This window comes from Python bivittatus, unplaced genomic scaffold, assembly GCF_059951505.1.
Source record: "Python bivittatus isolate LINGU-HERP-01145 unplaced genomic scaffold, Pbiv_v1 ctg000070_np1212, whole genome shotgun sequence".
In the NCBI taxonomy this organism is placed as follows: Eukaryota; Metazoa; Chordata; class Lepidosauria; order Squamata; family Pythonidae; genus Python; species Python bivittatus.
Window position 1 is genome coordinate 37984876 of NW_028277034.1, and position 13918 is coordinate 37998793.

The window sequence follows — 13918 nt, forward strand, 5'->3', positions numbered from 1 at the left end:
GGCACTCATGGTGACTTACAAAATTTAAAAAAAAATGCAAAATGTGAAGCATAACAGTAACATCCATACAATTAAAATAAATCAAATGTGTAATTGTTTTTTTTATTTTTATTGATGAAATATAAGAAACAAGATGATTAATCAGTGATTGTACAGTAAAAAAAGAATCCACGTATATTACAGTGATTAAAGTAAATGCAACATTAAAAAAAATCCATGTAGCATCAATATAAGATTAATGCAGTCCTTCAGTATTGTTATATCTAGACCATATAGAAACACTGCTCCATGTTCTGTTTTAGAATATAAGGACATTTGAAAAATTGATAAGACTCTAATAGTGTCCAGTTTTACTTATTTTTAAAAATAAAGGCTTTTCTTTGAGCTCCTTTTTTCCTTTGCAGTGTTAGTCTTCCCTGAAATTGAAGTGCCAAACTTTCAGCCCCCCCCCACCCAAAATCCAGTGCAAAATACATGTATTACACCTCTTACAGAATTAATAAACCTGTTTTGTTTGCAGTCATCCCTTCTCCAAGCCTCCCAAAAGCTGGAATATTTTAGTCCTCTCTGTCTTCTGATGACTTCATTGTGTCACTGTAATGCTCCTGAAACTCCCAGACAGTTGCTCCCCCAAGGCATAGTAAGTAGCATAGGTCTAACTGCTTCAATAGAAAACTGACCTAATAAATGGAGTAACCCATATGGACAGCTGATACCTCATGTCTTCGTAGGAGAAGGTAGTGATACTGGTAGTAAATACTTAAATAAAATAATTATACAATGGGGATAATGGAAAAAAATCTACTCATTAATTACTTATTATTTGATGGATTATACGCCATCAAGTCAGTGTTAACTCTTAGCAAACACGTAGATAGATTTTCTGCATGACGATCTGTCCCAATAGATGGGAGCCTTCAAATCTTCCATTGCGGCTGTAATAAAGTCCATCCACCTTGCGACTGATTGTCCTCTTCTCTTTCCTTCCACCTTTCCCACCATTAAAGCCTTCGCCAGAGAGCCAGGTCTTTGCATAATGTGTTTGAAGTAGGAAAAATTGAGCTTGGTCATTTGTCCCTTGAGTGAGAACTCTGGATTGATTTGTTTTATGATCCATTTGTTTCTTTTCTTGGCTGTCAGAGGTATTCTCAGGAGTATTCTCCAACACCAAAGTTCAAAAGTGTCAATATTCTTTCTGTCCTGCTTCTTCAAAGTCCAACTTTCACTGTCACAGGGAAGAATTACTCATTAGTCAACTCATTCTCTCTATAATGCATAAATATTTTACATGCAAACTTCAATCAGGGGATATCTTCCCTTGTTCCCATCACTTCTTTCACTCCCCCCAATGATCTCTATGCAGAATCCCATTAAAAGCTTGTTTAAAAAAGGAAAAGGAAAACCATACAGTTTCTTCTCTGTTTTATTTTTAAACTAGCTCTTAAGAACTTGCTGCCTACTCAGACTGAAGTGGGCTCAGCCTCCCTCCCTACCTTGTCTGGAAGATTTTGTCAAGATGATTTTTAGCCTAGTTCATTGAGGGAGTGGGAAGAAGGCAGGAGCAACAGCCACTGGAATAACTTGGCCTTGCATGTGTACCCAAGAGAATAGCCCTGGGCAAGAGCTGAGGAAGGACAAAAAATGTTCCAATCCTGGCTCTAGTGGCCAGGATCCCGTTAGACTTCTCATGACCACCCACAGTTTGAGCATCCCTATAGTATAGTTATGCCTTATTTGGGTTATTGCTTTTGTGTGTGGCTGCACGTGTTGTGTGAATAAAGTACTGCTAGCAACGGCACCTGGAAGAAGCTGATGGCAAAAACAACTATATGGTCACCTGGATGTAATCATCAGGAACTGAGCTCAACTTGATGGAGACTTTGCCGTTTTTTGCAATTACTTGACGTATGAGCTGGCAGTCCTGGATTGTGAATAAAACGCTTCAAGCATCTGTTCGTGCACATGCTAGGGCTTGCATTTTTTGCAGAGAGACTTCAGCTTTGCAGTGTATGACTCTCCCAAGAGTTTCCAAAAGCGGCTTGCTGTGGATCACAGGAAGCACATTTTTGCGAGCCTAAAGGAGATGGCTCTTTGCTTGCTAGTCTGAAAATGTGCATCTCCTTGCCATAGAAGTCAATCCCTATGTATTCTGCCGCCTCTGTCTGTGAGGCACAGTGTGGAAAAGCATTATGTCAAGCAAAATCTTCCAAGTGGGATCCTAATTAATTAGGGTGAAAAGATATGTTTACTGTAGCTGGATTGGAGGAAGGAGGGCTGGCAACATGTGAAAGCAGAACTCCCATTTGGGGTGGTGTCTGTAGCATGCAGCCCAGATGTAGGGCGAAATGTTCTCAGGAGAAGGTGCCTGGGGAGCTGCTCTTGAAATCCCCCTTCAAAGGGAAGGCATACACAACTTGGCGCTGTGGGAGAATGTAAGGTTTTAATCGGTCTGCCTTTTTTCTTTTAATCAAAAAGCACCGAGCAAACTGGTGGGCTTTTATTATTCCATTTCTCTTGCCAAATAGCAGGTCAGATTTTCTACATAAATATGTGTGTAGTGACTTTAAGTCAAACAAAGTAGAATGTTTGACTATTTGTTGCCTGTAATGATGAGTGATGTTTGTCCAGTTTAGCCATATTAGACCTCCCATGGTTAGAATTGTACTGTAGGAGTGGCAAAAGTGTTAGAATGCTCTTGGATCATGTCCCTTCTGTCACAGTTTGGGGTTAGGGACAGATAAAAGATTATTTGACAGCATATCTGTCACCCTTCTCCAGTCCTGGAGCACTGTTCTGACAGCTTGCCGACCTATTCCCTGATTTTGTGTATTGTGTTTTGTCAGCTGTTCCAAATGTATTGAGATTTTTTTTTAAAAGAGAGCCAGTTTGGTGTAGGGGTTAAGGCACCAGGCTAGAAACCAGGAGACCATGAGTTCTATTCCTGCCTGAGGCACGAAGCCAGCTGGGTGACCTTGCACCAGTCACTCTTGTGCAGCCCTAGGGAGCAGGCAATGGCAAACCATTTCTGAAACATTGCCAAGAAAACTGCAGGGACTAGTCCACACAGTTGCCAGGAATCAAAAAATGACTCAAATGCACTCTCCCCCCCCAGTGTGTGTGTGTGTGTGTGTGTGTTTATGTGTGTGTATATATATATATATATATATATATATATATATAGGCAGTGACAATAGCCTAAAAGTATAGAATATGTTAATTGTAATGAAAATCTGGCACTACAGATTTGGTCAGTCTTTAGACCAATATTTTACTTGCTTAAAAGTAGTAGTGGTAGCAATAGAGGTATCTGGCTATGTGGGGTACATGGTATTACAAACAAGATATGGCGGACTATCTTTACAATTTTGCAGTGTACAGATTTGTAAGTCTTGAGAGGAAGCTATATAATTTAGCTTCAGGATATGACTGAGAATGAAGTTTGTTTAGAATGAAAACTGTGGAAAAGTTAATAATTCTGTTTCTTGACAGAACACCTGATTTTTCCTAATCTGTTAGACAGGTTTTATGCAACAGTAGCCAGATGTATTTGTAAATGCATATATTGTGGAATACCTTGTGGGTCAATGTCAGTATAATCTCTGTTCTTACATAATGAGAATTGCTCTTAGCTCAGTGATAGAACATAAGCTTTGGAAATTCAATTAAAAGGAGAAGTAGAAGAAAATGGGAAAGACCTCTGTCTGAAAACAATTATTTTGATTTTTCTAAAATAAGAGAAGCTGTTGTGCTGCAAAGCAGATGCCTCTAACATCATTTAGAAGAATGGCTCCTTCGGAAACATGGGGATGCTTATCACTTCATTTGGCATTGTACTCTGTTTGGCATTGTGGTCACCTGGCCATTAAAAGAAGTCAGTGGAGGATAATAGAGAGCAGCCTTTCTAGAGAAGGTGCTATAGAAGAGTCTTCCTCAACTTGGGTGCCTTCCAGATGTGTAGACTTCAGTTCCTAGAACACCCCAGCTATAATGCTTACTGCTAAGAATCCTGGAATAGTCATGCATCTGGAGGATATCCAGGTGGGGACAGCTGATGAATAGCAGCCGTGCCAATTTACCTTATGCTAAATGGGTGTTTTGAAGTATCAACTGTGGCAATCATTTCATGGGAATACCCACAACATCCTCTCAGAATTCCAGATTTTCTCCCTGGACCAAATACCCTGTATTATCTCTATCTCTGCATTAGATAGTCAGTAGTTTGATTTCACACAGAGCAATTTCTTCTGCTCTAATGATGATTTATGCTTATATAAATTAGCTGATGATGACTCAAACACTGTGACCAATAACATTCTAATCACCTCACACAGGCAATTCATATGTTTAGCTATAAGTCAAATGATTCATACATGTGCAAGTCATCTGAAATAAATTACAACCTGGAATTGATTGGATAATGAAATTAAATGTTTAGGTTATTGTGTTCCATGGAATTCCTCACAAACATGGTAGAAAAATAAAAAGCTAATTTATTCTGCAGTTCTTGCTTCGAACAGTCATCTAATTACAAAGTCATAAAATACATAATTCTATGGGTCAGTATGTGGGCATAGCCTATTAGAAAATCTCTATAATTTCCCTTTAATCCAATAAGGAGTTTTATTTATATATTTAATGTTCTAGATACCAACCAAAGTTGTACAGTTTTCCTCACCTGGTAACAAAGATTTTATCTATCATATTGTGCCATCCTATTTCTTTACACTGAAGCTTCATAAAACTAGCTTGCAATCTGGGAGGTTGTCAGACTGGTTTGCATTTGTGCAGTATATCCAGACATTTGTTCATCTTCGGTTGTTTTATATACAGATTGTCCATAGCTGCTGAATAGGAGCCTGTTGTGTCTGTTATACAGAAATGCTTGATAAAAAACACATTAACAGTATCTTTTGGCACTTGATTCAATTAGGAAATGTCTCTAATTTGCACTGTTTATTCCCAGTTCAGATCTTCCATTAAGCTTCTTTTGAGTAACTCAGTATATTTTATCCCTCAAACTGAAATACATCTTGAATGCCAGATTAAATGGAAAATAAACTGTTTCTCATTTATGCATATTATGAAGCGCGTGTTGGCTTTTTTTCTTTTTTCTTTTTTAAAAGGCCACGGTAATCTTTATTCTGCAAAGATCTGAATTTATTCACAGTTGTGATCCAGTACAAATGTCACTGTGGGGTAACATGGCTTAAAACTACCTGTATATAATTCTGCCCCATTGTGAGTTCATTATTTAGGCACAAACACTTTTCTCAGTCTTGTTGACTTTCTTGCTTATTAAAAATAGTAAGATGAGGACAGTCTTAGGAAATTAGGAGCTGCTGAAAATACAGATGTTGGAATTGCATATTGGAAACCTATAGAACATGCTAGTGAGTTGTAAACAGTGAGTATAAACTAGGGTTGAGCAACCCTAGGCCCCTGTATGTGGCAAACCTGTGAGTGTAGCATTGTCCAAATATATCACAAAATTTCAAAAGGGAGGTATAATAAAATAAGCTTAGCATATATGAAAAAAGGCAATCTGCTGTTACTTAAAATAGAAAATCAAGCCTGCACACTTGAGTGCCATGATCCCATGACGAATTGATCATGATTCATGATTGCTGATCTGTGATCATTGAATATGGGGATGAAATAGTTATTGGATTATTTTTTTTAATTGCATCTATTGTTTGATTCCTAGGAAAAATGCATTGATTGTTGTTTCTTTATTACAAACGTAATACAGGAGGGAGACCTTTTGATATGTCAGGTGTCCATGGAAAAATTCCTAAACTTGCTTTAAAGTTTAGAATTTAATAAAGTATAAGAAATAAAGGAAAGGAATAGGTAAGAACAGAAATATAAAATTGAGCTAGACCTAAATATGTTTTGAGATATTTCTGACAAAGGAGCAGGGCAAGCAAGGTATATAAAACCAAGAAATAATATTGAAAATCACTGTTTGAGGTCTTACTTGAGGAATGTTCTCACAAGGGAAATACAGTTGGTACCTATGTTGTTGACTTTTTGACATTGGCTAATGGCATTTATCTTCTCCCAAGTACTTTATATTTATTTTTTTCTAAATTTTAAAGGCACATACAATCTTTTGCTATTTATTAATGTATTTTATTGTTTTTTACTGTTTTTGTTTTAAATAAATACTTTGCAGCTGTCTTAGAGAACTACAATTACTGGGCAAGTAGTAAAGTCTCCTTTGAATGGAGCTTCACTTCTAGTTATTATATGGAACATCCATGTTGTTTTCTGGGCAACAATATGAAAGTGGTGCTTGATTGCCTTTTTGAAGAATATGCTTTCTACTTCCCCTTCTAGTTTATATACCCAGCATTTCCTTTTTGATCTCCCATCCAAGTATTAACCCAAGGACTAATAACCCAACTTGGCATTTCTGAGATCTGTCAATAATGGTCAGGTGCTGTGGATTAGAAATATAAATAAATGTTCATAAGTTAATAATATCAATGTTGTAATAAGTAATAAACAGAAACAGCCAAGGAATGGCATGAACAATCATAATTTGAATATATAAAAACAACAATGAAATGAAATCTCTACTTATTTAACATTCTTAAAAAAAAAAATTGTCGGGTTCAAGGTCAGTTTCGAAAAAGATCTAGAAAACTTTAAATATTACCAAGGACAATGCATAAAAACCAAAGCTGGCAACACGCATTAAAAACCAACCACTTATAAAACACCAAAGGAAAAGAACAAGTTGCCAAAAGCATCGTGAAATAGAAGGTCTCATCTTGGGTGTAGAACTTACCTAGGGCAACACTGCAGAGTTCTGGGACTGCATCAGAGTGAGATGGGATGGTTGAGTTGTTAGATTTTTGAATGTGTCATACCGAAGAAGAGACTTCCTGGGACACCACCACCTTTGGAGCTGCACGGGTAGGCAACCTACTGCGCCCCTGATGTTTTGGATTCCAGATCCTCTATGCCCAAGCCATGGAAATTGTCCAGAACTCTGGGGGGCATCAGGTTCCATATACCTTTTGTAAGGCTTTTAAGATCAAAACTCCCATTGGAATTAGAAAATTAATTGGTAGCACAGATTTTTCAAAACGGGTGAAACGTGAGCTTGCCAACTCTAAACTGTTAATAGCATTTTGCAGTAGATCCTGCGATTAAACCATTCTGGGATAATTTCTGGGAATTGCAGTGATCCTTGCAACTTTGTACCCAGCTAATTCAAAGGTTATGATGCTAATCTCTTGCACATACAGTGAGAAGGCCATTGTCCTTTATTTGCTAAGTATAGTTTAGTGTTCAGACAAGCCAATTAGCCCCCCAATACATTTGGCTCCCATTTTCTTCTGTCTTGAGCCATATCCAACTGAAGTCAGCATTTGGCTTATATTTAAAATGGATCAACTGGAAAGACATAGATGTAGCTGACTGAATGAAAGAGTAAGTAAAAACATCTCTTTTTACTGTTTGATTAATCACTCTTGCTTCAGAGTACTTAGAACTGTGTGTGTGTTGCATTTGTGGTCTTTGAGGCCATGTGTTTTTAATTTGCTTTAATAAAAATCTAGATAAATAGTGTATCTCATGGCTACCTGGATGTTTGATTTTGTTTTTCTCCTTGTGTCTATTTGACAGTTTGTGAAGTGTCATGCTTTTGACTGAATACAAATATTTTATTTTCTAGGAAAATAAGTGGCCTTTACTAATTAATTTAGGCTGTAAAATAAATAAATGGGCAGTATCTTATGAACAAATAATGCATTTTGTTTTCTGAGGAAGAATGTTTATGGAAATAGAATATCCACGTAAAAGAAGGTAGAAATTGGCAGGCTTGGGGAAGGAGGAAACTGCCCAAAATTTAGAGAAACACAACAGAACTTGTTTTAAAGAAATCACAGGGCATTGAATGTTTTTGGAAGCATAGAATACAAAGCAGAGTGGGGCGTGGAGGAAGGAAGCAATAGCATAGAAAATCTTCAGCAAGGCATGGCAAGGGTGACCAGAAACTGAATCAGACCACGCCACACTGCAATTTTGTGGCAGATTGCATTTGTGTATAGTATTTTTGAGCATGCATAAATGTGCAGAGTAAAATGCTTTCCGCAGGATTTCCAAACCTTTTTTGTGTCATGAGCATGTTTGACATAGAGCAAATTATAAAATGTTTTCTCCCCTTCCCCCTGACATCCCATTCATCCCATTGCTGTGGAATGATATGTGTCCAGAGTGGCATGGCCACGGCCCTCCCAACCCTGCAGTAAAAACCCAATGACTGCCACTGCTAGTGTGATCCTTCATGATATGTCACTGCCCTGCCCACCCCTGATCTTCTCAGCACCTCCCTGTTGATTTCCCTGCTGGCCTGCGCACCCTCCAATTTTTCCAATGTCTTCCCAGAAACATCAGTAAAATCAATCCTTTCTGTCTATTGCATCTGAAGCCTATTAGAGGGACATGCCTTCAGTGAAGCTTTTAGTATAAAGCGCTGAGCTGCAGCCACTCATCATTTTTAACTTCTAAGTAGACCATTAATATTTATATGAAAATCAAGGGCTTTCTGCAAATAAAGAGGATTATTTAAATTGCTGTTTTCCTTTGAAGAATGAACTTCTGTATAAAGTTGAAATCTAAAGAAGCCAAAAGTTAAAGTGGGTTGGGAACCTGGTTGGCATCAAGGGGAGGCATTGGTTGGGCTGGTTGGCACTGGTGAGTGCCATGTAGGAGGTCCTGGCTGTAGCATCTATAGCAGTGTTTCACCAACTTGGCAATGTTAAGTTGTGTGGACTTCAACTCCCAGAATTTCCCTCCGGCATCTGGGGTAACATAAAGTTGCCAAGTTGGAGAAACACTGATCTATAGCTTTGCAAGATGCTCTTTTGGATCATAGTATTACTTTAAAGACAAGTAAAGTTCAATTGAAGCTGATTACATATTCATTCTAAAAGTTTTTTTTCTTTTTCCCTTTTATTTTAGCCATGAAGATTTTGAATTCATTTCAGGAACCCGCATGCGCAAACTGGCTCGAGAAGGTCAAAATCCTCCTGAAGGTTTCATGGCTCCTAAAGCATGGACTGTGCTGACAGAGTATTACCAATCCTTGGAAAAAGTTTAAGCTGCTCTTATTCATTGCAGATCAACCTTTGACACTTCATTTATTAACAAGACAGGGGACCACCCAGTTACGCTGCTTTGTTGCAGCTTCTGTCAAAAAACCTTTTCCTTAAGAAATATCTTCCTTAATCTAGAATCATTCTGTTTTTCTTATGTGTTTTGTTACATATTGATAAAAAACTGGTTTTTTTTTAGTCTTCTCTTTTATTACAGTTAAAATTCTTACAGTAGGATTTGAAAAAATCCTTTCTTTTTAACATTCTGTTTACCCCTCTATTTGCCCTGCACTTCTCTATGCTGCTGCAACTTGGCTTTTTCCTTTCACTTTTTGTAATGTAGTTCAAATGTTTTGTGTTTTATAGTTTAAAGAATAGCTATGACAGTCTGATTATATGAGCTAGAAATAGGTGCTAAATTTAATCAACATAACATAGATTTTAAGGTACTACACTTATACTTTTCTGTCTGGTCTTTGAAGTTCTTATATGGAATCTCCAAAGTAGCCTTGGATTGGAAATTAAACATTCTTTGATGGATGTGTGGTTTTTGTTTTTGCCTAGTTTTTTTGTAGTCATGTGAAAAATTATAGAAAATACAGCAGGACATTCTGATTATATGGATCACCAGTTATGTTTCATAGGTTTCTTTCTGGTGGCTGTAACACCATTACTATCTTTTCAAATTTTTGTTTTAATCTTTTTTTTTTTCCTGCTCAATATAATGATCTTTTAAAATTACTTTGGTTGATATGATTATCATTTAAGCTCTAGTCTCACTGAGCCCAGAGGCTCCTATTAAACACAAAGGATTGCCCTTCTAGAGAAGTGAAAGTTTTGGCAAAAAAAATATGTCTGCTTCAGAAATGCCTCCTTTGATCCATTTCAGTATTTTGGGGCCACAAATTAACCAAATTAACATAGAACAGCCTTGTTATTGTATAAGCTGTACATGTGAATTTTGACTTCTGGCTAGGTACTATCTCTGCTTTGTTTAGATACTATATATTTTGTCCTGAAAGTGACTCTGCATATCACTGCCTTAAAACTAAAGGTGAAAGTTTGGATGAGGCCATAGTTCTATAGCAAAGCATGCAGAATGTTCCAGGTTCAATTCCTGGTATCTTCAGATAGGAGGACTGAAAACCATTGTTTGTGTCCCAGGAGAGTGCTAGCTGGGGAATTCTGGGAATTGAAGTCTACACACATTAAAGTTGCTGAGATTGAGAAACACTGGTCTATATAGACAACCAACACAGAACTAGATAGACAAATGACTTGATTCTATAAAAAGCTTGCAAATGCTCTTAACCTCAATTTAGATTCTGTAAGCTTGTTAGCCAAGCATATTGCAGTTATAGGTGAAGATAAAACACAGTAAATATCAAGAGCAAACAAGCATCAAGAACTTTTCCCCATGCATCTGTTATTTCACACACACACACAGAATGCTAAGGATTTTTTTTTTAATCCATCCACTTAAACTATGGACAAAAATGGCCATAATTTTATGTTAGTACAACTGAGGAAAAAGGGATGAGTTGTTGTTAAAATTAGGCAACCATCCTGATGGGTAAGTCAACATGAAAAAGAATGCACTTGTTTGTGAAAAGATGGTAGTATTGTGGTTGAGAATATGCATTGCAAGGCCTGCAGTTGAATCACCATGAGTGGCAATATCTGACCACAAAAGTAAACTTGATCTAGGAGTATGCTACCACTCAGCTGATCAAAATATTGAGGATAATCTTAAGATTTTTTTTTTTTTTTAAAAAAGGAAGGCATGCAAAGAAGACAATGGGAGATTTCAGTTACCTTCACATAAACTGGATACGTTCCTGCTCGAGACATGAAAAAGAAACCGAGTTTTTATATACTTTAAATTATTGCGCCTTAGTTGTTTCTTGAAAGCAACCAAACGGCTTAATGACACTGAAAGTTGCTGGCCAGAAATGGTCGACGCTTCAGCGGTTCGAGTCCAGCCTTCACATTAGCAGGGTGAGCTCCTGTTTCCTCCCCAGTTCCTGTCAACCCAACAGTTCGAAAACTCACGTGAGTAGATAAATGGGTACTCTCCAGTGGGAGGAAAAATGCTGGCGGCGCCTTGCAAAAAGGAGTCGGGAGCAGTTGCTGGTAAGCCCGAAAAGGGCGCGAAGCAACGGAAACCCCGCCTCTTGCGCACACCAGCTGGGCTCTGCTCTAGGAAGGAGGCTCTGGCAAACCACTTCCGAAACACTTGCCTTGAAAACTGCAAGGACTCGTCCAAGCAGTCACTGCAGAGTCGGTAACGACTGAGCGCAGATTAAAAAAAAAAAAAGTTGTTTCTTGAAAGCAACCAAGATAAAGCTATTTAAATGTAATTCTCTAAGTAGTGGCAATGATCATTTTTACAGTGTAACACTTGTGGAACCAAGGAAACAGTGATGGTAATGGAATTACATTTAGTGAACATGCAACTAGAAAACTACTGGTAGTGTCCAACACAATAATATTTGACTATGAAAGGAAACATTTCTAAACAATAAGGGACTGAAAAAAAAATCAAGAATACCAAATCTTTTCGTAGTGTCTGGAGGTTATTTAAAACCATAATAATAGATACTTAACTTGGATGTATTCCAAGAAAGGTCAACCAAAACCAGGAACAGGACATCCTGCTTTCTAGTATTGTCCAGCAAGATATAAAAGATAAGCCCCTTAAGGAAAAAGCAAGCCTGTCCTACTGAGCAGAACACAAACTCTGGCATAAAAAGTGGAAGGGAGGCAGGGAGGGCAGAGAGAAATAATAACATTTTTAAATATGAAGGTGAAAACCAGCCACAAATATAGTTGGCTGTTGGATGACAAAGGAAGTGATCCTCAAGAACTATGGAGGTTGCAGAGAAATTGAATAGTGCTCTGTATCCTTATTACAGAAGAACTAGGATGGATATCCGAGTCTTTATTGACTTTCTCAGCAAGGGACCTGGAATAACTGAAGCAAACTGGGGTAACAAGATTGTGAGAGACTAGAGTACTCTGTAATTATTCACTGGGTCCTAATGCTATCTGCTTGAAAGTTCTTTAAAAAACAAAATGTAAAATAAGTAATGTCATTCAAACAGGCTCAGTACCAGAGGACTAGAGGATAGTCAACGTGACACTAATTTTTAAAAAGGGACACAGGAGATCTAGGAAATGATAGACCAGTCAGCTTAATATATATTCCAGATAAGTTAGTAGGAACGCTAGTCAAAGAATTACTAGATACAATTCTTCAAAGGTAAATCCTGCCTCACCTTTTTAGAGTTTTTTGAGAGTCTCAATAGATATTGGATGGTGGTGACCCAGTTGATGTTCTGCACCTAGATTTTTAAAAACTTTAATGAAGTTTGACTTTAACAAACTTCATTAAAGGTTCCTTAGTAAACTTAGTGGCCATGGGATAAGAAGACCTGTCTTTTTATCTGGTTAAAGAGTAGGAACAATGGGCAGTTTTTTCAGCAGAAGGAAATAAGACAAATGCCTCAAGAATCTGTTCAAGTACTTTTTTACTCAGTATCTTGATTTAGTAATTAAGATTCAGAAGTAAGCATTGACCTGGCCAAGTTTGCAGATGATTCTAAACTGTTCAAGGTGATAAAATCTTACACTGTCAGGTGACTGCAAGTTTTACTGGTCTTGTGCCCCCCTCCTCCCAAGCACTTTGGCCTCTCTTGCTTTCCTACCAGGCACACTTGCCAGCTTTCAGCAACTCTCATCATCTTGCCCACTTTTGTAGACTCGCTCTCAATTGCTTCCCACCTCCTGCTGCAATCAGAGAGAGGGAATAATAGGTGGACCAGTTAAGGCCAGCATTATTTAGGGCCTCCTTGCACTCCACAGCCATTAGGAGTTGGTTGAAAGGCTGCTTAAAGAAATAGGGCAGAGGCAGGAAGCTTTTGGCAAATCCTGATGAACTTGGTTGGGAAGGAAGCACACCTCCCAACAAGAAGGGCCGAACACCCTACCTGCCCAGATGGTAGAAACAAGGATGTTTTCCTGGTATTTGCTAGTTGTGCTCCACCACTGGTGTCCATGTTCCTGCTGCAAAGCCAAGGTGAAGCTGCATTCTCCATAGTGCTCTCCCAGCACAGCTCTTTATCAGCTGCCGCCCAAGAGGTCAGACCACACGTTAGTTGCCAGTACAGCATTGGTATCTCTGCTTTCTGGTGTGAAGTTAACATTCCTTCGCCCTTCCCTCAACACATACTGTACCAAAAGGACTGTATTGGTTTCTGACCTCATGTTTCTATATAAGGTTGATGAGGCAGGGCTCTAGGGTACATGATAATTGCACTGGGATTTGATGCCAGTTTCTTCTCCCTGACACATTGCAAAACCTGAGCAGAGCCTCAGAGTTCTGCCAGTGTCAAATGTCCCAGCCACACACGATAAAAAAAATCCAGGTTCTCACAGAGCTATATTTTTTTGAAAGGAAAAAGGAAGTTTGCTTACAGAATCTTGGAAACTGGGTATGCATATTGTAGTGCCCATTTATCAGTCAACATTTTGGGGTGGGGATTCTCTCATCCTCTTGCCAACTGCCTCTTGAAGCAGTGAGGATGTTGCTACTTGTTTTCATGATATGGGACAAATGGGATGATGTTGTGGTCCTGTTATAGTTTGCAAACCATCATCCTCTTTCTCAGGCTGTTAATTCCAGCCTGGAGATACAGGCTACCTGGGCAGAAGGTTTCTTACCTCTACTGATGTATCTGCAACATGTTTGCCAGTCCTCCTATACAGGTCAGATGCTAGGCCCAGTTCTGAAGCTGTTCTGTATTTGCCTA

General features: G+C 38.4%; 1 protein-coding gene and 1 long non-coding RNA gene across 3 annotated transcripts in view; one reads left to right on the forward strand and one right to left on the reverse strand.

Annotated features, from left to right (window-relative positions):
* Window positions 1-9811, forward strand: part of PAPSS1 (3'-phosphoadenosine 5'-phosphosulfate synthase 1) — a 49977-nt gene extending 40166 nt beyond the window's left edge. The window contains exon 12 of one of the 2 annotated variants that reach the window (XM_088132994.1): window positions 8974-9810. In XM_088132994.1, the coding sequence (XP_087989120.1) occupies window positions 8974-9112 (139 nt within the window). In that variant the 3' untranslated portion in view covers window positions 9113-9810. Of the gene's footprint in view, window positions 1-8973 lie in introns of both variants that reach the window. The other variant, XM_025169923.2, reaches the window with a different exon arrangement.
* On the reverse strand, window positions 599-13641 carry LOC148216881 (uncharacterized). Its single transcript, XR_015794608.1, has 3 exons — window positions 13097-13641; window positions 10923-10945; window positions 599-1225 (listed from the first exon to the last, which is right to left on the reverse strand). It is a non-coding gene; the product is annotated as an uncharacterized LOC148216881 (long non-coding RNA).
* Window positions 13642-13918: the final 277 nt, after the last annotated feature.